At 36.2% G+C, this 27,792-nt stretch overlaps 1 protein-coding gene and 1 pseudogene across 1 annotated transcript; both read right to left on the bottom strand.

The window, feature by feature from the left end:
• Positions 1-8,688: 8,688 nt before the first annotated feature.
• On the bottom strand, positions 8,689-8,795 carry LOC137819914 (small nucleolar RNA R71; annotated as a pseudogene).
• Positions 8,796-25,182: 16,387 nt separating this feature from the next.
• Positions 25,183-26,016, bottom strand: LOC137816086 (uncharacterized). Its single transcript, XM_068619184.2, has one exon. It carries the CDS (start codon positions 26,014-26,016, stop codon positions 25,183-25,185), a length of 834 nt encoding a protein of 277 aa, XP_068475285.2.
• Between the last annotated feature and the right edge of the window lie 1,776 nt (positions 26,017-27,792).

The following is a 27,792-nucleotide window of genomic DNA, read 5'->3' on the forward strand; positions in this document are numbered from 1 at the left end:
TCCATCAGGTACATAGTATCTTGCAGCATAACAGCAATCACTAGGAGGAGGATGGAGATGATGCAAATGATGCCGACCCAGCCATTCAAGAAGAGGATGTTCATGGCTATGTGCCCCTAGCCCTAGTGTAGGATCACTCTGCAATGTTACCAAAATCATTAGACTGGAATTTCGGACTTGCAGGAACCCATTAAGACTATGAACCTAAACACAAACACATGTTTTAGCAACATGATCACACGTTTCGACATGGTTCATGGTCAAATATTTTACACAATTTATATTTTTTCTGAAGTTAGCTCTAACAAAATACCGAAAATAATGTTTTAACTACCGAAAATAATATTTTAATAGAAAACAACTATAATCCACAAATACATCAATCAACTTCATTTTTCAACAATTTTTAAATACAAAAAAATATTGTAATCTTACATTTTTTCATTTAAAAAAATACAATTTTAATCACACATCCACATCACTCACAAAGTTTTTCCTACAGTATTTTTACTCTATCTATTTTAATCAAAAAATTCACAAAGTTTTCCCTACAGTATTTTTACTCTATCTATTTTAATAAAAAATTTGGTAAAAAAGATTCTGTCATAAACCCTATGAATTTAGTCAAATAGCTACAGAAAAAAAAAACTTAAGGACATGAAATATAATTAACTTTCAGTTTTAGAACGTGCATTTTATCACGATTTTAAAATATAAAATAATAAAAAGCGTGTTAAGCATAGGTTAGCACATGTTGACTATATAAATCTTAGAAACTATTTTGTAGGTACTAGTAATGAGATTGGCCTATAGTCCTTCAAGTGGGTTTTCAAACTATGCAAAAAAAAATCATATTTAAACTATTTTTTATTTTTTTCTAATGACTTATTGATAAAGTTGTTTAAAGATATAATTTCTTTCTCAAAGCATAGGTTAGTACATATATGGAGAGTATATAAATTAACTTAGTATTTGACCATCTAAAATAAAAAATATATTTCATAACTGAAATTTAACTTTCTTGTCCCCTAATTAAAAATTGAGACATGGGTAAAAGAATCACGTTGTTATTGTTAGTTTCTCTCATTTAACAATTGTATTTGCGAAGACCAGGAGATTGCCAAAACAATGGTAGTTCTATTTCATTGCATGCTCAAAATATGAAATTGGAAACATATATTCAATCTCCCTTAAGAATTGGACAGTGTAGTGGGAGAAGAGAGGTTGGTCCAAGAATAAGAGATATCAAAGCTCAACTATATCTATTCTCATCTATAATAAGTAAAAAAAACGACTTTTCACACATTAGGAAAAGTAATTAACCAACATCTTAATATTATTTCTAATATATATATATATATATATATATATATATATATATATATATATTAAAACAAGTTGCATGTGTGTAATGAAATTTGAATATTAATTGAATGTTAAGGTATTTTAAGAAAAATTACCATTAAATGAATTAGAAGTATTTTAAAAAAAAGATTTTAGGATCAAACTTGCATATTTTTCAAGTACCAAGCTCTTGATGCCAATTGTAGGAATATATGGCCTTAAACGAGAGGGGTGAATTGTTTAAGAGGGGTTTTCTAAATCTTTTTAATCTTAAACAAAATCCTTTGTATGAATCCAGAACAGAAATAAGGTTAGCCAAGAACAAGATCAATAAAATAGCAAAGCAGCAAAAAAACAATCGGTTGTTTCTGCGAAACAATCGGTTGTTTATACCAGTAAAAACTAAAAACATAATGTAAATGAGTTTAAGGGTAAGAGAAAGATACACCAACATTTTATACGAGTTCACTCTTAAACCAAGAGCTACATCCAGTCCCCAGAAAATCACTAGGTAATCCACTAAGTAATCAAACCAGATTACAACACACAATCCACCAAAGCAGTGACCTTGAACCCTTCAAGAAACACACTCACTTTGGCAATTCACACACCAGGAGTATTGATCTTGACCACCTCAAGAGCACACAACACTTTTTGGCAACACAACACCAGAAATACATAAGGTTGAGAAGAGATTACACTTGTTTACAGAACAATCTGAAATCAATACAAAATGCAATCCTATTCCACTCTCTTACAAAACCCAAAGCTTTGATGTGAATGTTCAAATCTTGAATCAACTCTTTCACAACTGAAAAACTCAAATTTGTTTCTTTCTCTTTGTTTGAAAACATAAACAAACTATTTATATTTTTCAAAGATTGATCAAAGCATTTAATGAAGGAGCGTATTCAGTTGGAAATCATTTAAAGCACATTCAACCACCAAAACAGAATTCTGTTAGGATTTTCAAAGAAACAATCGGTTGAAACCACGAAACAACCGATTGTTTGGTTTGGCAATTAAGTCAACCAAACTTAAACAGTTTTCAACCTTTTCAAAAACTCCTAAGAGTAAAACAACCGGTTGATTCGACAAAACAACAGGTTGTTTTTCACTTAGTTTGAAAAACACTTTATTTTAAAAAGGATTTAAAACACAATAGCTTTAGATTCAACAAAGGAGTGAATTACATATAAAACTACCCAGATCCCTCCCAAAACACAGCAGCAACACATCCTTGCATCAAGCACAAATGATTTGGATTCTTCAAAGCATAAATGAATTCTTCAAAGCACTTGACACTCTTGACCAACAGAAAAAATGGCATCTAAGTTGTGATGAGTTTAATCGAGCTCACGTCGAGTCGAGTCAAGTCAAATTGGTGAGAAAATGTCAATGATAACGGTTCTTTTAGCAATTAAATGGCGGTTTCGAAACCGCTGTCTATGTACACATAGTTTATTCTATTGAGGCATAAATGACAACTCTGGAACCACCGTTTATAAGTCACACATAAATGGCGGTTATGGTAATAATTATTGTTTTAGACCCTTCCCTGGCACTGCCAAACATTGTGCATGCTCGAGGTCTAAAACGGTGGTTATGATCATAATCGCTGCTTTAGACCCTTCCCTGCACAACAATACAGTGCAAGTGCTCGAAGTCTAAAATGACGGTTATGGTAATAACTGCCATTTTAAACCCTTCCCCAAGAGGTATAAACAGCAGTTATAACTATAACTGCCGTGTGTTCTGGGAATTTTTTTAGTTCATTTTTTTTTATGTATTTTTCCATCTAAATTAACTTGTTCAATTAAATCCAATCAGCCAGATACATAAATTCAGACATTCATTCAAAGAAGCAAATTATATACATTGATAAAAATGTATACAAACACTAATACATATTCCTATCTATCTATGTAATTCCTATACTATTAATTAGCTATCTTAGAGTTATAGAAATTAAGAAAATATGTGTTTCAAGCATGTCTGACATAATCTATAATGGTTGCTCATCCATAAAGAACTGCATTACAAAATAAGGTTCACATTAATTAATGTTAAGATACATATACTTTAAAGAATTATAAAGAAATTATTACCTGCTCCCAATGTTTTTTAATGCCTAGTCTTACAATGGTAACCATCCATTACATCACGTAATAGCCACACTCATAGCCTCCCGGATGTCTATTACATTATAATTCAATATAAATTAAAAGTTAATATTGATAAACAATGAAAAGAGGAAGACAAAAATTACAAACCTTTAGGTTCAACCATGTCAACCTTTGATAATTTGCATTGGGTCAACCTCTGAGTATGTTATATCCACGCCAAACCAATTAAACTATCACACACATTTTGTCTGTAGCTTAACCAAGTCGGATATTTCTTAACTCTTTACCAAACTCTGGAAAATCGTCATTAAATTTCTTCCATTGAATAGAATCAGCTAGATGTCAGTATATGCCATCACATTTACTCTCATATGCATGCCAATGACGTCTACATTGAAAGTTAGTTAGTCAAACTTGTTTAGATAAATTAGTATAGCTTATTAAAAAAATGGACTTAGACATGGATATATGGAGAAACAATGGACTTACACGTTGTTAAAATTTTGAAGATACAATATCTTTCTTCCATGTTTCAACTGCTCATACGATGTATTTTCTTCACAATTCAAACATGCTATATGACCTTTCACACTATAACCTGACAAGTTTTCTTATGCAAGAAAGTCATTTATAGTACAAAATAACATTGCATGAATTTAGAAAGATTCATTTTCAAACGCATCAAACACTTCTGTTAGAATGTATGGCCAAAACAATAAAGAGATGAATTGTTTTCACAAGATTTTCGCAAAGATTGGAAGTAGAGTGAAAAGATCTGTCAAATCAGTCAGTTAATTTTTCTGTTCAACTGGATTAATTTTCAGATTTACTGTTCTTTATGAAAAATCAACCAGTTGTTTATCTTAGGGGTGTTGGCAGAGTATTATCTCTAACTGTTTATTTTCATCGAATTTAATGTAAATATATGTGCCGAACTGATTTAGTTATTTATTCAGTTGTTTTAATATATATTTCTAGCCATTTGGGTTGACTACTTAACAAATTATTGGGCCTATTATTATTTTGAGTTGAGTTAAGTATTTACCCTCTTACTCCAGTCGGTCCAGAACAATGTACCTAAGTGCTCGGGTCGGGCTCAGAGCAAGTTCGACCAGTACAAATTTTAAAATAAACTGATTGAATTCTTTTTCTGTTAAAGATTCTACATAAAATAACCAATTCTTTTATCGAAATAATCAATTGTTTTTGCCTCACAGAAAAGACAAAATAAAACTAAGCTTTTTCAAAACCTTTTGAAAAACACTTAGTGTAATTCAATTGGTTGTCACGACAAATCAACTGGATGAAAAACTTATGGTAGTCACCAGACTTAACAGCTTTTTCAACTGATTGATAGCTCGAAACAACTAACTAAAATTAACACAGATTTTAGAAAACATTTATTTCATAATAGATTAAGAATCAAGTGAACTATGATCAATATTAGATGTGAATTGACTACTCAAAATCTACTAAATAACACATACACACACAACAACAAATGCTTCAAGTCTTCAAGGCTGATTTGGAAGCATAAAAACACCTTGTTCAACAATCTCCCCCTATTTGATGAAGACAAATACCTGGTTGTTTATGTTGTAGATTTTTAATTTATGAGTTCTTGCAAAACATAAAGATATAACACACAATGCAAGTATAGTGATAAGTGTCAAATTTTAGTAATATTTCATATTAATTGATAAAATAAACATAAAATAACCCCTAATTTATGAATTTATTCCTTTTTTAACTATTTTGTGATTTTAATTTGAATAAGAATGATTTATTCCCAAATTTGTGTTCATTTCAGGATTATAGGCAAAAATGGAGATAATTGGGTAAAAGAAGAATATACAAAGCTAAAAAGGGAAAACTATACCGCACTAACACTCATTAAAGCTAGCCCAAACTCGCCTAAGCCAGACGCCCCAAAGGATCTTGCTCAAGCGAGATTGCTACAACAACATTGGACCTTTTTTTGTTTAACTCGCCTAGGGGAGCCCAATAACACCTAAGTGAGAAGTCACTTAGCCTAAGCAAATTAGGTTAGATAAGAGGCTTGAGGCACAACCCTAGATGTGCAAGATTGAGAGGAAAATACCATTGAGTGAATTGTAATCCAATTGGGAGAATACAAGGTGTTAGAAACCCTAAAGGAGGCAGTCGTCAAGAAGAAACATAAGAAATCTTCTTTTCTCTCTCTCCTTGTTTGTAACAACCACCATGTGTGGCTAATTGAACCCTTTGGGATTTGGAATAATATGTTCTAACTCTTATGTATTGAGGTGATATCTAAACATAATATTTTGTTCTTGATTGATTATTGGTATTATTATTTTGTTTGTAATGCTTGGTTTACCATGATCTCAAAATTTAGATTTGAATGGAAAGTACTTCAAAGTGTCTGACTCAAAAGATAATGCTTAACATATTTGAATTATAGGAATAGATTTGAGATGTTAATTGCTATAAACGTCTGATCTTAATGATAAGAAATTTTTATAAATATGCGTGGAATCGATATTTAGGAAGCATCTTAATAATTTTATATGCGAGCATCTCATTCCCATTGGGGCATCTCATCCAAGCATCTGGGGCCTTGGAATCTTGATTTCTCATTCCAATACAAGGGTAACCCATCGAGAAGAGTTGGATCCTTCTTGTTGCAGCGGATTTTTAAGATTTTACATTTGAAGTTTTTGTAAGATTCTTGGAAGTATAAGAAAACCTCCATTGATGGCAGATGGCCGAAGTGAGTGCAGAGGATAGAAAACCCCCGAACAAATGCCCAACTATTTGGATGTAGCTGGGCTGGGGAGACATTTATTTCAGTGAGGAGTTCCTTCTCGAAGTTGTATAGGGGGAGGCGAAGAAGAACTTTTTTAAAGACCGTGCTATAGAAGTAACAAAAAGGACCAAATAGGTCTGAGGATTCATCACAGCAGACTGGCTCATCCTCCCTACATGGCACAAATTTGAGGCCCCATCTTAGGACGCTTGCTCTTCATATAACGCACTATCTCCTCGTGGGAGGTATATATAAAGGTTTCTCCTAAGAGGGTATCAGAAGCCCAGGGGTACATGATTCGATAGTCCATCACTCAGAATATCTAAAACAAAGGAAAGCAATCAAGCGAGACACAGGCACACAATCAAGCAATGAAAAACAAATGCGCATTCAAGATTCAAGAAAGCAATGAAGCTAACAGAATTAGCAATCAGAATCGAATGAATGCAAAAACTATCCCAGAATTGTTGATACAATCATAATGAAAGCATTAAATGGTATTAGTGCATGATCATGAATCAGAGGGGGTACCTTGTTTCGATGAACGAGTCAAGGCGAGGAGGTTACCCAGGATGAGGAAGGAGGTTCAAAGAGTTTGAGTAAAGGCGTGAAGGTTTCGTAGAAGGAAATAAACAGTGAGAAAACAATGAAGTTTCGAACGTTATAAAACCCAGTGTTGGGAAGGGTAAGCGATAGTAAGTCCTGGCCGTTGATGAAAGGCCACGTGTGTGCCTGTGAGGAGTGTGGTGAAAAGTACACTTAGAAACGCTTCGTGCGTCGCGTGCACCACTACCTATAAGACACATAAGGCACCAAAGGAGAGCAGATAGCCTCTTTAGAGAAGCAAGCTCAGCTCAAGCCTGGGGGGCTTGTGTACTGGATCAGAGCACTCAAAGCTCAGTGCTCACTGGTCGAAGCTCAACATCTGCCTCGGATAGATCAGCTTGGCTTTTGAGCCAAGTTGACGGGCCATATGATTGGGCTCAACACATGTGTTAACTCTTTTCTATATACTTAATGTAACCCCTTGTGTGCAAGGCCCAGGCGGTCAGCAAGGGGTAGCAATGGACCTAGGGGTGTGCCTAGTGCGTATGGGTCTAGTACGAGCAAAATGTTTCCTCTAAACCTAAGCCCATGTGTGCTAGGGCACAATGAGTAGGTTGCATGTGTGATATGTAGCGCCTCGCCGAGCATGCCTACGTGAAACAAATTGGACCCCTGATGCTGGTACATGAGTTGATACCCTGGTGGTTATTCTGTTAAGATTTGATGCACTCCCTTGAGGGAAGGATTTTGTTCAGCTGCGACACTAAGAGAGTGTGCCCTAAACCGAATATCTTCTTAACGCATAGGCTTTTAGTTGAGATAAGACTCTCGTGATGGAAAGCTGTTACAAGAGGTAGGCTATAAAAGGGACTTGAGATCCCAGTTAAAGGTATGTTGTTTCTAAGACTGAAACTAGTTCCTTTTGGTTTCTATAAGCCTTGTACTGACTTGATCGTCAGAGTGCAATCAATAGATAGGGTCCCTTCTTTCTCAACGGAGTCGCGTTCCAGTATTCCAAAGGGAAGAGCGAATTCCACCAGTGATAGATGGAGTCAGAGCTTGGGATTGGAGTCAACCGGCGAGAATATATTTAATTACAAATTTGTTTTTATTTTATTTTTGTTTATTTTAATTTGCATATATGCTTTAATTTGTTTTAATTTATTTTTAGATTTATTTTGAATTTATTGTTTTTATTTTATTTTTTAGATTTAATTGGAATTCATTTTATTCTGTTTATTTTTAATTTTTTTTATATATATATATATATATTTTGTTACTGCTAGTGGATCCTTGTGCTAGCCCTTGAATTAGCTGTCTTATATGATATTGAGAGGTCAAATTCCGAAAGACCAATTATTATTTGAAGCAAAGATTGAAAGGGAAGTTAAGAGAAACAGAAAGACAAAGACAAATGAGAAACAAAGAGACACTAGAAAGGAATCCTCAACCACTTCTTCTTTTGTCACTAAACCTTTTCAGGAGGAAAGCAACATGGCAGAAGGACAAGTACCACCTCCTAGGAAGACAATTGGATATTATGCCATGCGCCAAGGGCGAAGGCATTTTTCTAGTACTCAAATACTTGCTACCGCCAAGGCCTTGGAAATGAAACCCGATTTTCTCACTCTCATCCGTACCCGTCAATTTACAACAATGGATCATGAGGATCCATATTCACATTTTTCTGCATTTTATGAATTGGTGGGAACAATAAGCTGTCGTTTGGATGATCTTGAAAATGTCTATATGCATTTATTTTCTTTTTCATTGGCAGGAAAGGCTAAAGAGTGGTTCAAAACACATCCAAATCAGAGCCTCACTAGCTGGAAGGATGTAAAGGAAAAATTTATGCAAAGATTTTTTCCAATCTCTTGCTACTTCAAAGAAAAGTATGGAATCTCTATGTTTAGACAAGGAGCAGATGAAGCTTTTTGTGAGACATGAGAGAGGTTCAAAATGAAGGTGAGAGAATGCCCAAATCATGGGTTTGAAGACATTGCTCAATTGAGCATTTTTCATAATGGTCTCAGATATGATACCAAGATGCTTCTAGATGTTGTAGCTGGTGGTACAATGATGTCATTTGACATAGAAAAAGAAACAAAGATTATTGAGGCAATGACATCCACAAATTATCAAGCCCAAAATGATAGTGAAAATGAGCCAAAGAAGGGGATGATGAATCATAATATTTCAAACACACCTTTGACCCAAAATAAAATTCTGACACAATAGTTGGAAGCATTAACTGCACAAATGGCTAAATTGCCACAATAATTACAAGTTATGCAGGCTTCTCAGAGTCAGATTCAAACAATAAGGTGTGATTTGTGTGGAGGTGATCATTCCAATGAGCACTGTGCTTATCAGATATCATTTGAAGAAGAAACTCATTATACGGGGAATCAAGGAAGGAAATGTTGGAAAAGCAATAAAAATCAAAGTTTTAAACAAGGCCCCTTTCAACAACGACAACCAGTATATCCTTCGTCCCAAGAGAGAATAAGAAAATTAGAGGATACTTTAGAGAAATTTATGCAAACAACATTGTCGAATCAAAAGAACTTTGATATTATTGATTAAAGTTTGGAGACACAAATGGGACAAATTGCACAATAGTTGAAGAAATCTAGGGATCAATGTAAGTCAGTCACTACTCAAAGTAGAATAGTTGTAGGAAAAAGGGTTTGGTAATAATTATATTGTTGAGAAAGACAAAAAATTGAGGAAAGAGAATTTGAGAGTGAAGAAGAGAGAAAAAATGAGGAAAGAAAAATGGAGAGTGAAAAGGAAAAAAAAAGTGAAGAGAAAAAAATGAGAGTGTAGATGAAGAAAAGAAAAAAAATGAGGATAGAAAAAAGGACTGGAGATAAAAGGACAGTTTATCTTACCCGCATTGATGGAAGAGGGCCAAGCACACCCTTCCATGAAAGGCAAGAGCCAAGTCAAGAACGTCTAGACCCCAAGGCAAGAGCATCTAGACCATCCAAGACCAAGCTAGGAGCGTCCAAGACCAAGCTAGGAGCGTCTAAAGATCAAGCTAGGAGCGTCTAAGACCAAGCTAGGAGCGTCTAAGACCAAACTAGGAGCATCTAAGACCAAGCTAGGAGCATCTAAGATCAAGCTAGGAGCGTCTAAGACCAAACCAAGAGCGTCTAGAACAAGAAGACTTGGATCAAGCTATGAATGGAAAAAGGCCTAATAGCACATATTCCGTGAAGGCCTATCAAGTGTAGTTTAGCTTTAAATGAGGTGTAAATAGCATAACCATGTTTTCAATTGTTTAATTTTCTGCACATTAGAATTAAGGAAGCATTAACCTTGATTAGCTAAAGGTTTCTAGAAGCCTTTGCTAATAAAGGACCATGTGCACCCATGTGCCATGTGCACCCATGTGCTTCACATTTACATTTCATTTGGCTTAAATTTGTGTATCATTTAGGTCATCAAATCTGGTCCTCCTTAGCTTATAAAAGGAGGAGCCAACCTCATGTATTGCAAGATTATTGTGAGTAAAGTTATGCTGCCCATATTGTGCCAAGCTTTGCTTCTACCTAGATTCTAGGCTCTAATCTTCACATCCTTCACCTCTCATTGGGCTGGCCGAACCTCCCAACTTCCATACACAGCATGCACCTTCAAGATCACCATAACTCTTAAGAGGATCTTGCACATACACATCCATGGCTTCCGCACCATCTTTCACATGATTCTAAGAAGAGCTTCATGAATTTGCCATCATTTGGTATCAGAGCATAGGTTCTTCAAAGATGAGTTGTTCTTGGTCTTTTCCTTTTTAGTTCTTCTTTATTTCATGTTGTTCATCTTATTCCCATAATTGTCTTGCTGTTTTTTACATTTTAATTTGTTTTGGTGTGCTATTTGGAAGATCCAACCGATGCACTTTGTTCAATTGATCTTGAACAATTCTTGTGCAATTTGTGATAGGATTCCATACACCTTTGAGTTGCTGTTTTCTTTTAGGTTTTTGAGTCTTTATTGCACTTTTAATTTGGTTCATATTATGCTCTTTGAGTTTTTAATTTATGAATCCATATATGTTTTGTCAAGTCATGTTCATCCACAATGTCATCAATTCATAGTAGTCCTTTGTTTGGCTTGATTGTTTCTTTATTTTGGGTATCTATATTTGCTTTGAATCTGCTGTTCTTTTGATCTTTTGGTGACTTTTAATTTTAGTTTGAGTTCATATTTGTGTTTAGATCTTACACAAATTCCTTTTCTTAATTCCATTGTGTTTAAATTTTGGTATCTTGCTGTTTTTTCCAGTTTTTCTAGAATCCCCTGTTTCACATTCTCTGTGCTGGCTGTTTTGTTCCAGAAAAATATTTTCACTCATAGGAAAATTTTGATTCTCTGGAATATGCAAGATTAGAGTGTTATAGAGAAGACAAAAAAATTAGCTCAAAAGAGTCAACAGAAAAAAATGATAAATATTTTAAAATCAGTGTGCAAATCTGAGGCGCTACAGCTGGCGTAACTGAACAATGAAATTGAAAATTTATTAAAAAAAATGGCTCATGCGTTTGGAGTGATTCCAAAGCCAGATTTTAGTTAAGATCTTGAATATCTTGCATATCAATTTTCAGAGGCAAATTCCAAAAGGGCAGCTTAGCATAAATTGGGGAAAAACACGTTCTCTGGCCCACACAATTTTCTAGTGGTGCTGTTTTTTATTTTTGAAATCTAATCTAGTGCTTTTCCTAGGATCAATTTTGTGTGCCTACCTTTATTTGAGTACCTTTATTTGCTTGTCAATATTTCTTGGAATTCTTTCTAGTTGTCACAATCTAACTCCATTTGTGTGGTACTGTTTTCCAATTAAATTGTTTCTTGCTTTTATTCTTTGGGCTCTAAATTTGGTGCTGGAATTTATTCTCTTTTGGTGCTTAATTGAGTAGAAATTTGACTTGGGTAAGGTCTAGTCTTCTTGATAGGTGCTGGAATTGGAGAATTAAGTCCTTAATCCTAAGGAGAACAAAGGCAAAGGTAGAATCAAAACACTTCTCAAAACACCACAAACACTTGGAGGGCCCAACAAGGAAAGACAACCAAGGAAGTGCCAATAGAAAAAACAAAAAAAGATCAACAAAGGGAGTTTTCTTAATTTTTGTCTTTGCTACTTAACTTGTGTTAATTACTTCTTTAATTACGTGATTAGACGGTGAGTGTGTCTTCAAGGGCTCCAAGTGTCCAAGAAGCCTCACCTAGGGCCGACTAGTGTAGAGTTTTCTAATTCGCAATTGTAAATTGTTTTTGATTGCTTTTCTATTGCTTAATTAGTTTCGTTTTTGCAAATAGTGTTGCTTTGTTAAGTTTTGTTAATTCTTTTTGCTTGGTTAATTAGTTAGCTTGCATTGTTTTTCCTTGCATTAAAATCTGATTTCTTCAACTTGACTGTGTTTAAGTGGTTTACTAAGAGAAAGTTTTGTGTGAAGCATTAAGGGATAGTCTTTGGCTAAGGCAAGGCTTGGTACTTAAGAAGTCCACTGTGATTCACCTCCCTTACCTGGAAGACTACCTTCTTTGACTTCCCTAAATTTTCTCAAGGTAAAATACTTGTATACACAAAGTTTTAGTCATGTCTTCTTCTTCTCATCCTACAAAGTCTATTGGAAGTGAATTAAAATCTTTAAAAACTCTTTTGAAAGAAGTTTCACAAACTGTGCAATCAATTGCATATAGACAATTGGAGAGTGAGACTAAACTTAATGTTTTGACTAAAGCAAAGGATGAGAAGTCTCACATTCTAAAAAAGTTACCTTCTCATGCATATATCTCTAAAGATCATGATTCTTTTGGGGAGGGAAGCAATAGAGTAAATGATTATTATCAAGCACCCCTAGAAGACATAGAAGAGATAGAAAAGAACAAGAAAACCCAAGAGAGGTTAGGGTAGACCAACCCCATTTCCATGGAAAAGAAAATATAGAAGCTTGCCTAGATTGGGAAATGTGGGTAGAAAAATTGTTTGCTTCCCATAAAGAAAGAAAGGAAAGAAAAACACAAAAGAAGAGAGGGGAAGTCGAAAGGGAAGCTAAAGAAAAAGAAGAAAAAGAAAAGCATGAGAAGACCCTTGAAGAACAAAAGGCGTGGGAGAAGAGTGTTCCTTCCCACAAGGTCATTCAACAAGACCAAAGATTTAAAAATACCTTTGAAAATATGTGTCTTGTTGAACAACCTCAAAGCCTTACCTTTTGTAAAGGAACACTTGCAAGCCTAAGTGAAAAAGAAAAGTCTTTAAAAGAAGCTTGCATAGATAAAAATGAAATAGATTATTTCTCATATGTGCTAGGATATCACCAAGTGAATGTCAAGTTTTTTATAAGCATCTACAAAAACAATTTTTTATGTGAAGTAGTGCCTAAAGAAACTTGTCATGTCTTATTGAGACAACCATTGCAAAGTGTGCAAATCCTTATAAACAATGGTTGTCACAACGAGACTATCCTTACACATAAGAGAAAAAGTCTTCATGAAGGAGAACTCATGGGACAAATTAGAGTTGATAAAACTCTAGAGCTTTTAAAAGGAAAACTTTTGTCCCCCATGAGAAAAGAAGTTCAAAGACATTACCTTAGGTACAATTCTTGTTTTCAAACTACGCCCAAGGCAATATAAACTCTATACTCCTTCACCTTTTGCAAATGATCCTTGGGAAGATATAAATTTCATATTAAAACTCCCTAGGACAACAAAAGGTTGTGATTCAATCTTCATGGTTATGGATAAACTCTTCTCTAGAGAAGTGATACATCTTCATGGTTTATCTTCAAGCATAGTGTTGAATAGAGTTCCAAATTTCGCAAACCATGATTTGAGGATTTCCTTTGGAAAACTTGCAACTAAATTGCACACTTTAAATTCTTATCATCCTCAAACACATGGTCAAAATATATTTGAAAATCTAGCTCTTTCTACTATGCCTAGAATAATCATGAAGTGCACACACAACTCTAGAGGTGAGCAAACATACCATAAAGTAGTTCACAAAACTACTTATATTTCTACTTTTAAAGTTATGTGTGGGTTCAATCATCTTTCTCCTTTTAAGTTGTTACCATCTTCTATAGGATTTATGCCTAAAGAGAACGTAACCACAAATGAACATTTTAAAATAAATAAGATGATTAGAGACCACACACAACCATTAAAAGAGAAACTTTGTCCAAGGTTGCCAAAACCAAAAGAAAAACAAAAATGGCAACCTAGTAAAATTAATTTGCAAACTAACACCTATGCCTTATTTGATTATTTCTATAGGTGGACGTTTGATCGAGGAGGACAAGCTTTAGCGAAGCAAAAGGTTGCTATCCGAGATCAAGTCTGTAGATCTGAGGATAGATCTTCTCAAGAAGGAGGAGATGATGGACACCATCCAGCCACAATCATTCCCCTAGGAAGCAAAAGCATTGGATTTGAGGACAAATCCTTTTCAAGAGGGAGGGTGATGTGATTCCACTAGCACAATTAGAATGATTCTTAGGAAAACTATATGTAAGACAAACTCAAAGAGTAAGGAATGGAAGACAATCAAGAAAATAAAGAACTCAATGAGAAAGTAGGCACACAAAAGAATACTTAAGGAAAAGCACTAGAGTAGATGAAGAAAACAAAAATTAGCTATTGGAAATTTTTTTTAAATGCAAACTGTGCTTGATATTCACTGATTTAACTGGAATGATGTAGAGCGAACTGGATTATGAAATTTAAACCACAGAAACTTCAAGATGTTAACTCAATAATGGCACTGGAATCAATTAAAAACAGTAAGCCAATTAATTGAGATAAAATTTTTAAAATCGCTGCCAGATTACCGTATTCTTTTCGGAAGAATTGTACACTTTTTTTTATTTTATTTATCATTTTTTGTGTACTTTGAGTTTTTGAATGATTCTTTTTTCTACTCTTTTCTAACACTTTGAATATCACAAATCCAGAATTTCAGAAATTTCCAGTGAGTAAATCAATTGCAATAAGGAAAACAGTAAGCACTTTTTTTTTTTCAGAAACAGAGGAATCCTAATAGGAATAAAAAACAGAATTATGAACTAGCAAAGACATAATGGAAAATGATGTATTTGAACTTGTATAGGTCTAGAATACAAGTATGAACTCAATTCTAAAAAGAAAATGCACAAAGGATCAATATCAATTCAGAAAAATTATATGACACTAAAGAAAGAAACAATCAAAAACAATAAAAGTACTACTAGAAGTAATGACAATTATGGAATATCATGACTAAGACAAAACTTGACATGATTCAAAAAGGAAAATACTCAAACATATGATAGGCAAAAGAATTAAAACAGCAAGTAAACTCAAAATAAGTCTAAAACAGAAACTTAAATTGCAAGAAATTAAAAGAGCTCTTGAAATAAAGTGCTACACAACTCAACAATTAAACAAGAACACACCTAAACTCATGATACCACATGATGTGATTCCACTAGCACAATTAGAATGATTCTTGACATTCTTAGGAATCATCTTGAGTTGGTTAAGAGCTAGGCACTTTATCATAGAAATGGATCAAGGTTCTATGAACAAGAACTCACCAAAACTAGTGCCAAAACACAAACTCATATAGAAGTTCAAATTATTGTCAAATTGAACCAACAAAAAGAGGTAAAAACCATAGGCACCGAATAGAATTGAATGAAAACAACTTTGAACCGAACAAAATGAAATTAAAGACAAGAAAACTGAAAAGGAAAGTTGAAAACAGAAATGTACCGAACCTAACACAAAGAAGAATAAGAACAGCTGCTGGAAAACTTAAAGCCGAACCAAAAATCTCAAGAACACCAACTCAAAACAAGAACAACAAAAGAGAAGAAAGGAAGGAGAAGAGAGTGCTCATGAAGATGGAAGAATGGTTGGATGATCACGCCACTAGAAGGATGGTTGCTCCTAGATGAGTGTGCTGCCGCCACTTGAGGACACCATGGATCCTTCAAGATGAGACTAGAGAAGAAGGCTCAAAAGCTCTCCAATGATCACTCAAAATTTGAGTATAGTTTCTTTTCTTAAAATTCAAATCTGAAATTTACAAAGAGAGCACCTCTATTTATAGCCTAAGGTGCTGAAATGTAAGCTACACAAATTCAAAAATTCCCTCCTAAAAAGCTTCTAGAATTGGCGCCTAAAACAAAGCATGAGGAAGGTGTGACCTCTTCCTTCACTTTGGCACCTCCTTTTCTACTCCTACACCTATCTACTAACACACCCCCCCTAAGACTCCTAACTAAAGACTAAAAGATGCTTTAACAATAGAGGTTTCTAATGTTTCCCTCTAAGCACCTTCAAACAATATTATTTATTATTTAAAACTTGCCCTTGCCCTTCATAGGATGGACTTGGGCTTGGGCTTGGGCCTCTCTTTTATTTTATGTCTTCTTTTAATTTTGAGAAGACTAGAAGGAAGAACTTCAAGTGTGATGGTGAATTGCCTCTTCCTTCATTGATAAAAACCTCCTTTACTTGACTCTCATCAGAGGGGATGATGGAAGAGGGTCAAGCACACCCTTCCATGAAAGGCAAGAGCCAAGTCAAGAACGTCTAGACCCCAAGGCAAGAGCATCTAGACCATCCAAGACCAAGCTAGGAGCATCCAAGACCAAGCTAGGAGCGTCTAAAGATCAAGCTAGGAGCGTCTAAGACCAAGCTAGGAGCGTCTAAGACCAAGCTAGGAGCATCTAAGACCAAGCTAGGAGCATCTAAGATCAAGCTAGGAGCGTCTAAGACCAAGCCAAGAGCGTCTAGAACAAGAAGACTTGGATCAAGCTATAAATGGAAAAAGGCCTAATAGCACATATTCCGTGAAGGCCCATCAAGTGTAGTTTAGCTTTAAATGAGGTGTAAATAGCATAACCATGTGGACAATTGTTTAATTTTCTGCACATTAGAATTAAGGAAGCATTAACCTTGATTATCTAAAGGTTTCTTGAAGCCTTTGCTAATAAAGGACCATGTGCACCCATGTGCACCCATGTGCTTCACATTTGCATTTCATTTGGCTTACATTTGTGTAGCATTTAGGTCATCAAATCTGGTCCTCCTTAGCCTATAAAAGGAGGAGCCAACCTCATGTATTGCAAGATTATTGTGAGTAAAGTTATGCTGCCCATATTGTGCCAAGCTTTGCTTCTACCTAGATTCTAGGCTCTAATCTTCACATCCTTCACCTCTCATTGGGCTGGCCGAACCTCCCAATTTGCCATCACGCATCCTCCCTCAAGGAAGAACATAAAAGGACAGTTTATCAAATTTTATGATATTTTGAAAAGACTGGAGATAAATATTCCCTTCACTGAAGCTTTGGAACAGATGGCTAGTTGTTCCATATTTATGAAGGATCTGTTGACCAAAAGGAGAAGATGAAAGGAGTAAGGAACAGTGAAATTAGAAGCAGAATGTAGTGCCATCATTCAAAAATCATTGCCACAGAAATCTAGAGATCCTGGGAGTTTTACTTTTCCAGTCACAATAGGAAATTTTACAGTGGGTAAGGCATTGCTAGATCTTGGGGCAAGCATTAATCTCATGCCTCTATCTATGTTGAAGAAAATTATAGATGTTGAAATTTTTCCTACAAGGATGACATTGCAATTAGCTGGTCGATTAATAAAATATCGACATGGAATAGTTGAAGATCTTTTGGGGAAGGTAGACAAATTTCATTTCCTAGTTGACTTTGTAATCATGGACATAGAGGAAGATGTTGAAGTACCTCTCATTCTTCGATATCTATTTATGAAAACTGCAAAAATTATGATTGATGTGGACGAAGCAAAGCTAAAAGTTCGGGTACAGGATGCAAAAGTTAGCTTTGATGTATTTGAAGTAATGAAACATCCGATTGACCAAAGAGATTTTTTTTAGAATTGATGCATTTGATGAACTATATTTGGAAAATCAAAGGCAAATATCTGCAAATGATCCTTTGATGAAAGAATTCCTAAATAATAATGATGATCTAGAAAATTGGGAGGATAAGGAAGTTAATGAATGTTTGCAAGATCTAGGGAAGGCAAAAGAAGTACATCAAGGGGTTTTTGATGAAGTAGAGTTAAATAAAGCCAACACTCCTTAGAAAATAGAATTGAAATAGTTGCAATCTCATCTGAAGTATGTTTTTCTTGAACAAAATGGAGAAAAGACATTTATCATAAGCAATCTTTTATTAGAAAAAGAAGAGCAACAAGTAATAGAAGTGCTAAAGGTAAATAAAGAAGCTATAGGATTGACATTTGTTGACTTCAAATGCATAAGCCTATAATATTGTATGCATAAAATTCACATGGAGCAAGATTTCAAACCCGTAGCTTAACCTCCAAGGCGTTCAAAACCCTTCTATGAAGGAAGTTGTTAGAAAGGAGGTTCAAAAGATTTTAAAAGCAGGAATCATTTATCCCATTTCAGACAGGGCTTAGGTTAGTCCTGTACAGGTGGTGCCTAAGAAAAAAGGTATGACAATTACTCATAATGAAAAAATGAATTAATTCCTACAAGAACTATTACAGGATGGAGAATGTGCATTGACTATAGGAAAGTAAACCAAGCTACGCATAAGGATCATTATCCATGACCTTTTATGGATCAAATGTTGCAAAGGTTGGCAGGCAAATCATACTATTATTTTATGGATGGTTATTCAGATTATAATCAAATTTTGGTGAATCCAGAAGATCAAGAGAAGACAACATTTACTTGCCCATTTGAAGTTTTTGCTTATCGAAAAATGCCATTTGGGTTATGTAATGCTCCAACAGCTTTACAAAGGTGTATGTTTTCTATTCTTGCATATATGATCGAGAAATGCTTTGAAGTATTCATAAATGATTTTTCTGTGTTTGGGTCTTCTTTTGATGATTGCCTAGAAAATCTTGACATCATACTGAAGCGATGTGTGGAAACAAATCTTGTGCTAAATTGGGAGAAATGTCATTTCATGGTCACGAAAGGAATTGTCTTAGGCCATAAAATTTCTCATAGAGAGATCGAGGTAGATAAAGCAAAAGTTGAAGTCATTGAGAAGTTACCTCCACCAGTCAACGTTAAAGGAATAAGAAGTTTTCTAGGGCATGCTGGATTTTATAAAAGATTTATTAAGGACTTCACCAAGATTGCAAAGCCCTTGTGAAACCTTGTCAATAAGGATACTCCCGTTAAATTTGATGATAATTGTTTAACTTATTTTAACATTTTGAAAGAAAAAACTCATCTCTGCACCTATCATAACTGCTCCTAATTGGAAATTTAATTTTGAGATAATGTGTGATGCTAGTGATTATGTAGCAGGAGCAGTTTTAGGACAAAGGAAAGAATGATTTTTTCAAGTTATACACTATGCAAGTAAAGTTTTAAATGAAACTCAAAGTAATTACACTACAATAGAAAAAAAATTACTTGTTATAGTGTATGCATTTGAAAAATTTTGATCTTATTTTATAGGCTCTAAAGTTATTGTTTTTACTGATCATGCTGCAATTAAATATTTATTGAATAAATCAGATTCTAAGCCAAAGCTTATACGATGGATACTTTTTGTTACAGAAATTTAATTTGGAAATCAAAGATAAGAAGGAGTGTGAGAACAATGTAGATGATCAGTTATCAAGATTAGAAAATGATGAGGTACCACATTGGAACCTGAAGTTCTTGCTGAATTTCCAGATGAGAAGTTATCGGTAATCAAGGAGAGGCCATGAATTGCAGACATAACCAATTTTAAAGCTACTGGAGAAATCCTAGCGAATTTGGACTGACATTAAAGAAGATTTTTTTTTTAAAGATGCCAATCATTATGTTTGGGATGACCCTCATTTGTTTAAAATTTGTGCAGATAATTTGTTGAGAAGATGTGTCTCACTAGATGAAGCCAAGAGAATTATATGGTAATGCCATAATTCAGCATATGGAGGACACCTTAATGGGGAAAAGACAACTGCAAAAATTCTTCAATCAGGATTTTTCTAGCATTCGTTGTTTAAAGATACACATGCTTTAGTGCAAAGATGTGACAGGTGCCAAAGATCAGGAAGCATTTATGGAAGACATGATATGCCATTACAAAACATTCAAGAAATTGAAGTTTTTAACAGTTGGGGAATTGATTTCTTTAGGTCCTTTGCCATCTTCTATTTCAAATGAATATATATTATTGGTAGTTGAGTATGTTTCTAGATGGGTGGAAGCAAATCCAACACAAAATGCAAATTTCAAGACAGTCATTAAATTTCTTGAAAAGAATATTTTCTGCAGGTGTGGTACTCTTAAAGTATTGATAAGTGATGGTGGTTCTCATTTTTGTAATACCCAGTTCAAGAAAGTCTTCGAGCATTATGGGGTTAGTCATAAGGTGGCTCCAACCTATCATCCACCAACAAATGGGCAAGCAAGTTTCTCTTAGAGAAATAAAGAAAATATTAGAGAAAATAGTGGCTTCATCTAGGAAAGTTTGGTCAATTAAGCTTGATGAAGCTCTATGGGCTTATAGGACTGCATATAAAACTTCTACTGCTCTTTCTCCACTTCGGTTGATTTATGGGAAAACATGTCATCTTCCAGTGGAATTGGAGTACAAAACATATTGGGCATTAAAGACGCTAAATTTATATGCTAAATTTGTTAAGGAAAGGTGACAACTTCAAATACAGGAACTTGAAGAGATGAGATTAGATGCATATATTTATTCAAAGCTCTATAAAGAACGCACAAAGAAATATAATGACAAGAAGATTGTGGAATGAAATTTTCATATTTGTCAATCTATGCTTTTATTCAACTCTAGATTGAGACTTTTCCTGGAAAGTTAAAATCTAAATGGTCAGGCCCTAATATTGTGAAATAGATAAAGCCTTATGGAGCAATAGAGTTAGAAGACCGAATATCACATAGAAGTTGGGTAGTAAATGGTCAAACGGTAAAACCCTACTTAGGTAATGAACAGGAAAACCTCACTACAGTGATCCTTTTAAATGACCCTTAGAAAAAGAGGCATCAAGCTATATGACGTTAAACGAGCGCAACCTAGTACAAATTTTAGTTTTATGATTTTTATTTTAATTTTTACTTTCAAAAATCATGTTTTTATATAGAGGAACTTGGTAAGGCGTCATATGTGTTGCCTAGGCGAAATTGACAACGTCAACTCAGTATTTCTTGTAGGGATCCTTGCCTAGGCGAGTCCAATCTCGCTTAGGCAAGTTTGGCGACGTAAAATTGAGTTTTCTTCCAGGGAATCTTGCTCAAGTGAGATAAATCTTGTCCGACTAAGTTTCACGACGTAAAATTAAGTTTTCTTGCAAGGAATCTCGCTCAGGTGAAATTTTCAAAAATATCTCAAAGGAAACCCAATCCCTACACCCCTTGTAATTAGTTGAAGTTATGTATGTTGGCTTGAGAACAAGTTCTATTTTTCAAGGGGCGCAGATCCATCAAATGAAGTTGGACCCTCTACTGCTATAGATGAAGATTTTAAAACAGAGCTAGATGACTTCTTAGGAATAGAGGATTGAACAAAAATATGGTTTCGTCTTTCTAATTTTCTTTTATTTTCAGTTATTTGAATTTTTTTATATTTTTCTGGTTTTTTATTTTTATTTTATTTTTTGGTTGTTTTGTTTTCTATTTGTTTCCTGTTTGTTTACTTATTTTATTTTTTATTTTTTTAATGGTTTGAATTGCTACTTTAGAATTATATGCTTGACTATTTTCAGTTTCGGTTTAATTTGTTTTTAGTTTTATTTTTTTAAATAAAAAAATAACTGCAATATTAAAATTGAATTTGGGTATAAATATTAAATAGTGAAATAAATTAGACATAGGTTAGAAAAGAAAATATGATTGAATCCCTATTTAAGTGTAGTTGAAATTATGACACATGAAAATTTATTAGGATGATTAATTAGAACAAAGAATGACAAAACAATAAGGAAATGAGACCAATTAAACCAAGTGAGTGTGTGAACCTTAAACTGTTTTGAGAGTTTTGCTGATGAATTGACATTTGTGATTGCTTAATTTTTATTTTTTTTGTTACCTCATAAAAGAACACGAAGATGATTGAGGCATTTGTGTTAATTAGGAACCTAGGGCCAAATAGCCAACCTTTATCTTATTAGAATTCATATTTTTTATATATCCCTTTTGAGGCAAGAATTTTTGTTATTATTGCACCCTAAACCATTAATGATATATTTTCCTACCCTTTGGCATGTTTAAGGAAGGATAACATAGATGTAATATACATAAAAAAAGAGAATTTTTGGTTCTAATTGTTGAAAGCTCAAAAAGTTTAAAATAGGAAGAATTTATTCCTATTGATGAAAAAAAAATTGAAAAAAAAGAGAAAGAGAAAAAAAGAAAAATTCATGTTGAAAATCATGAATAGTTTAAAAAAAATGAGGAAAAGTGTGAAGTAAAAAGAAAATGGTGATTAGATAACACATATGTTATATTTGGATTGTAGGTATGTCTTCTTCTTTAAAATTTGCATTTTGTTATCTGAAACCTAATACTTTTTGGAAGCCCAACCTCATTATAACCTTGGAAAAGACTTAAAGATTTATGTTTCTAATATGTTTTGTGATAGGAAGATGATATGAAAAACGACTGTAATTTGTTATGATTTAGTAAAAATAATGAGAAACACTTACCCGTGAGTATATAAGAAGAATTAACTTGATGAATTGCCAATTTATTGTTTTGATTTGATCATGGAAGTTGATTGTATCTATATTTTTCTATATTCGAATTTGGAAGCATCATAAGTTTTTAATTTAATCTGTTGTTTAGTAAATTAAGCTATTTTGATGTTTAAATTTAAATATATTCATTTACTTTGCTTGAGGTCAAGCATGATTCTAAGTTAGGGAAGAGTTGATAAGTGTCAAATTTCAGTAATATTTGATATTAAAATAGAGACACTTATGAATATTAATTGATAAAATAAACATAAAATAACCCCTAATTTATGATTTTATACATTTTTACGTATTTTTATTTGAATAAGAACAATTTATTCTCAAATTTGTATTAATTTTAGGATTCTAGTGAAGAATGGAGATGATTGGGCAAAAGGAGAATATACAAAGCTAAAAAGGGAAAAATGGATGCACCAACATTCATCAAAGCTCGCCTAAACTCGCCAAAGTCAGACGACCCCACAGGATATCACTGAAGCGATATTGCTCCAACAACATTGGGCATTTTTTTTGTTTAACTAGCATAGGGGGGAGCCCAATAACGCCCAGGCGAGAAGTCACTTAGCCTAAGCCAATTAGGTTAAATGTGAAGCTTGAGGCACAACCCTAAACGTGCAAGATTGAGAGGAAAACACCATTGAGTGAATTGTAATCCAATTGGGAGAATAAAAGGTGTTAGAAACCCTAGAGAAGGCAGTCGTCAAGGAGAAACATCCAGAATCTTCTTTTCTCACTCTCCCAGTTTGTAATAGGCAATGTTCTCGCCGGTTGGCCTAAATGTCTCCGTGCACTCACAACAGCCTTCGCATCCAAGAATCCCTCCACTCTCACGGTGCTTCCTTCCATGCATGCAGATCACCCCTGGGACGTGACCCTTACAAGTCGTCTCTTTCCTAGGAGCTCTTTGATTGTGGCGCACCCTACCGAGTCGTCCACACCCCATGCATGGACCCTCCATGACCTAGGTTTCTCCCTTACTGAGTGTTGGAATGTGGCTTGGAAACCATCTTTTTCGGCTCATCTTTACTGTTTTGGGTTACCGAGGTCCGAGGCCTCCACGCCCTGCGCCTTGATGCCGCCCCCTCCTCAGCTACCCTCACTCACGAGCTCCCCGACACACTGGCCCGTCCTTCCAGCATCCCAGTGGACCCAGCCTTCGGGGGCCCACCATGACTGTGGTCAACGCCAAAGTCCGAGGACTGGTCGGTACACAAGCCCCCCATTCTGAAGCTGTTAACTTGTTCAGCGAAGAGACTAAGGCCTTGCCCTACCAACCTACGTGGCATCATGTGACAGGACGTGCACAATGCACCGAAATGACGCTTTCCTATACCTGCCTTAATCTCTGCACAGGTGTCTCGATCCAATGGCTGGGACTTAACGTTGCTTGCGCTTTCCAAGTTTACGTTAAGTGTTTCAAAAATGCTTGCTTCAGGTACTGTTCCATCACTTGGATCTTCTCTTGCACCCTTCATCTTCTTCTTCGAATGTTCCCACTTCCTCTTTTGCAAAAATCAGAACTTTAGCTCATCAATCAATCAAAGGTATGATTTTTCTCAATTGATTGCTCTTTATTTCTGATTTCATGCATTGATAACTGCCTGGGTCTGTTTAAACATCCGCGCTTTAGGTTTCCTCTGCATTTGTTCTTCGTTCCTCTGTTTTCTGGTTTTCCTGCGATCATAGGGTTTCTGGGTTTGTTCCTCCTTAAGTTTTACACCATAGCCCCCTTTGTTGAACTTTTGCTTTCTTCTTTTCCTTGCTTTTTCCTAGCTTCCTTCGTCATGGCACGAACGAAAATCACTTCCAACCCTGCCCCCAGCGTCAACTACAAGAGCAAGTACCCCTACGTGTCCGCTGAACTCCTTGCTGAAACCTCCTCCCTCACCTCTATTGCGGACTGGAGGGCACATCTAGACAACGAGCTCGAGTTCCTGGGTAGGGCGTTTGGGAGAGAGAGCGACGCTTACATCTCGGTTCGTCCCTGTGCAGAGGGCGAACCTGTGTGCATAGACAACCGTGCCAACGAGGGAGAACCCTTCTTCTTCTTTTACCAAATGGTCTTTAAGCGCATTAGGCAGTGCCTCCCCTTTACCAACTTCAAGAGGGAGCTGCTAATCGAAGTGAACGTTGCCCCTGCCTAGCTGCATCCCAACAACTGGGCCTTTGTGAGGGCCTTCTCTATTCTTTGCAACTATTTCGGCCATCCACCCTCTGTAGACGTCTTCCTTCACTTTTTCGAAGCTAAGAACTCTGGAAAGAACCTCTGGGTAAGCTTCAGCGGGGTGGCAGGAAGAGTCATACTCACCCTATTTCAACAATCTTATAAGGGCTTCAAGGGGAAGTTCTTCAGGGTGTGTTGTTCTGAGGATGACCGCACCTCCTTGGATGGATTCCCCTTGTACTGGGTGGGGAAGTTGGCCCTCAAAAAACCCAAGACTCTTGATGAGCTATCCTTTGCTGATCGCGAGGTGTGCCAAATGCTGGCTAGCCTTGGGGCGGTCTTCAACACCGTCGAGCTCATCAAGAATGATTACAACCATCCGGAATTGCTGGCTACATCGGTATAGAGACCTGCCTTTAACCTTTCTCTTAGCTCTAATCTGCTTTGCTCTTATTTATGCATTTGTTGATTTCTTACTTAACTGAATTTTGCCAAACACTCGTCTCTTCTTGTTCTGGGTGCAGTCATGGTGCTGAACAAAGAGAAGCGAGCAAGGATGGTTGAGGTCTCAACTCTTTGTGGCTCCGCCAGGTAGTCATTTAAGAACCCGCTCTTTACTAGCTCGTCCAACTGGTGTCCCAACGGCAAGCAGTTGCATATGGGATGACCAAACGCTTGGTGAAACTCACACCAAGCCTCCTTGTGAGGTCCCAGCTTCTTGTCAGTTTTGGGCGGCATCTTCAACCTCTCCGTTATGTTGGGTACAACTGTCAAATCTTTCAACTTTACCACGAAATTATGCCTCACAGGCTTACCTTCTCTTCCACGCCCCCAAGCCTGAGGCTTCTTAGGCTCGTAGGGCTGCTTCTTCGCGGGAGCCCTCTTTTCTGTTGTAGCCTCATGCACTCTCACGGTCTGCGCACGCGCCGGCACTCGTGGCAGCGTGGGAACAACGCATGCGCGCTTCTCATTCATCTCCCCTTCTGTTGCGATGTGAACCACCGCTCGACGCCTTATCTCAGCGAAGGTTTTGGGGCGATTTCTAATGAGTGATTCACTGAAAGGCCCTGGACAAATCCCCTTCCTGGACGCGTGAACCATCATTGTTTCATCCTTGGTGTTAAGCCTTACCACCTGCGCGCCAAAACGGTTAACAGACTCCTTCAGCGCCTCACCCTGGTGTCTTACGTCGAAAAGATCGTAAGGGTTGGGTGGGGGAGCGCGATTCGCAATGTATTGCTCCCTGAACAGCTTTGACAACTGGGCAAACGACATCACGTGGCCATCCGGGAGGCTGATGAACCAATCCATCGTCGTCCCTACCAGCGTGCTCATGAATAACTTGCACCTTACTGCATCAAAACCACCCACCAACATCATCTGCGTATGAAAGGCTGTGAGATGGGCCTCTGGATCCTCCATCCCTGTGAACGTGGCTTTCTGTCCTACGAACATAGCTGGTATCACACCATCCATAATTGCCTGCGAAAAAGGCATGGGGAACTCTCTGGGAGGTGTAGCACATTCTTGTTCCTCCCCCTTACGATCACCTGCCTGATTCCGCAAACCACGGCACAATTCTTCATTGGTTCGATGTAGTTCTTCATTTCTCGCTTGCGATGCAGCTAGATCAATCTGGATGCGTTCTTGATCATATGTGATTCCAATAGAACAATATGAATGATTCTTGACATTCTTAGGAATCATCTTGAATTGGATATGAGATAGGCACTTTAAGATAGAATTGGATCAAGGTTCTATAATCAAGAACTCACCAAAACTAGTACCAAAACCCAAACTCATATGGAAGTTCCTTGTATTGTCAAATTGAATCGAACAAAATGCATAAGAACATGATTGCACCGAACAAACAAGCTAGAAAATGAAGAAGAAGCAAAGATGAACGGTAGGAATTGAAATGACCGAAGCAAAACAACAAGGAATTAAAAATACCGAACTGAAAAAGCAAAGAAGCAAGCTAAGACATGAATATAACAAGAGAAGGAAGGAAGGAGAAGAGAAAGCTCATGAAGATGGAGGAATGGTTGGATGATCACGCCATTTAGAGGATGGTGACTCCAAGATGAGTGTGCAAGCCGCCACTTGAGGTAACCATAGAACTCTCAAGATAAGACTAAGTGAGGAAGGCACAAAGCTCTCCAATGCTCTCTCAAAAATTGAGTATAGTTTCTCTAATTAAAATTCAAATCTGAAAAATACAAAGGAAGCACCTTAATTTATAGGCGAAGAGGTGCTGAAAAATAGGTGGGAAATTTCAAATAAAACTCATTTGAAATTCCCACAAAAAACAAGTCACATGGGAGGTGTGACCTTTTCTACTATGACACCTCCTAAAAACTACACCTACACCACTCTCCTAAGTCTCATGGATAATGTGACTTTATTTTACATTTTCACACTCCTTTATTTAATAACCACACCTCCTAAAACTATACAAGAGTATTTCAAAGCTTGGCCTTGCCCCTCATGGGATGGACTTGGGCTCTTTGGGCTTTAGCCTTCTTGGGCTTGGGCTTGGGCTTTGGGCTTGGGCCTCATCTTTATTTTATGTCTTCTTTTAATTTTGAGAAGACTAGAAGGAAGAACTTTAAATGTGAGGGTGGATGTCCTCTTCCTCCATTAATAAAAGCCTCCTTTATTTGATTCTCATCACTACCATTGTTTCTTGAAGGCCCTACATCATCTCCATAACTTGTTGCAGGGCAAGACCTTCGCCCCTGATTGGCGCAGCAGATCCTTGCCTCGTATTCCTCCTCTTCATCGATGTTGAATCTTGATGGATCTTTCTTAGTTCTTGCGGTTGGGACAATCGTTTTAGATCGAGCCCCACGGTGTGCGCCAAATGTTCCCGCCATTTGGCCTAAACGTCTTCGTGCACTCAGAACAGCCTTCACATCCAAGAATCCCTCCACTCTCACGGTGCTTCCTTCCAATGGATCATCTAAAAAACAAGAGACAAAGGGCGCCCTTGCGACCGTTTGCACTCCGACGCTCAAGTCAAACTCCGGGCAATGAAACACCAAAATACTCTAAATTTGAGAGCTCTCTGTGTGTACTCTCACTGTG

This window comes from Phaseolus vulgaris, chromosome 10 (assembly GCF_051622355.1).
Source record: "Phaseolus vulgaris cultivar YP4 chromosome 10, ASM5162235v1, whole genome shotgun sequence".
NCBI classification, from domain to species: domain Eukaryota; kingdom Viridiplantae; phylum Streptophyta; class Magnoliopsida; order Fabales; family Fabaceae; genus Phaseolus; species Phaseolus vulgaris.

Coding starts and splice junctions, on each gene's coding strand:
- LOC137816086 (XM_068619184.2), bottom strand. CDS start 26,016: ATGGATTGGTTCATCAGCCTCCCGGATGGCCACGTGATGTCGTTTGCC.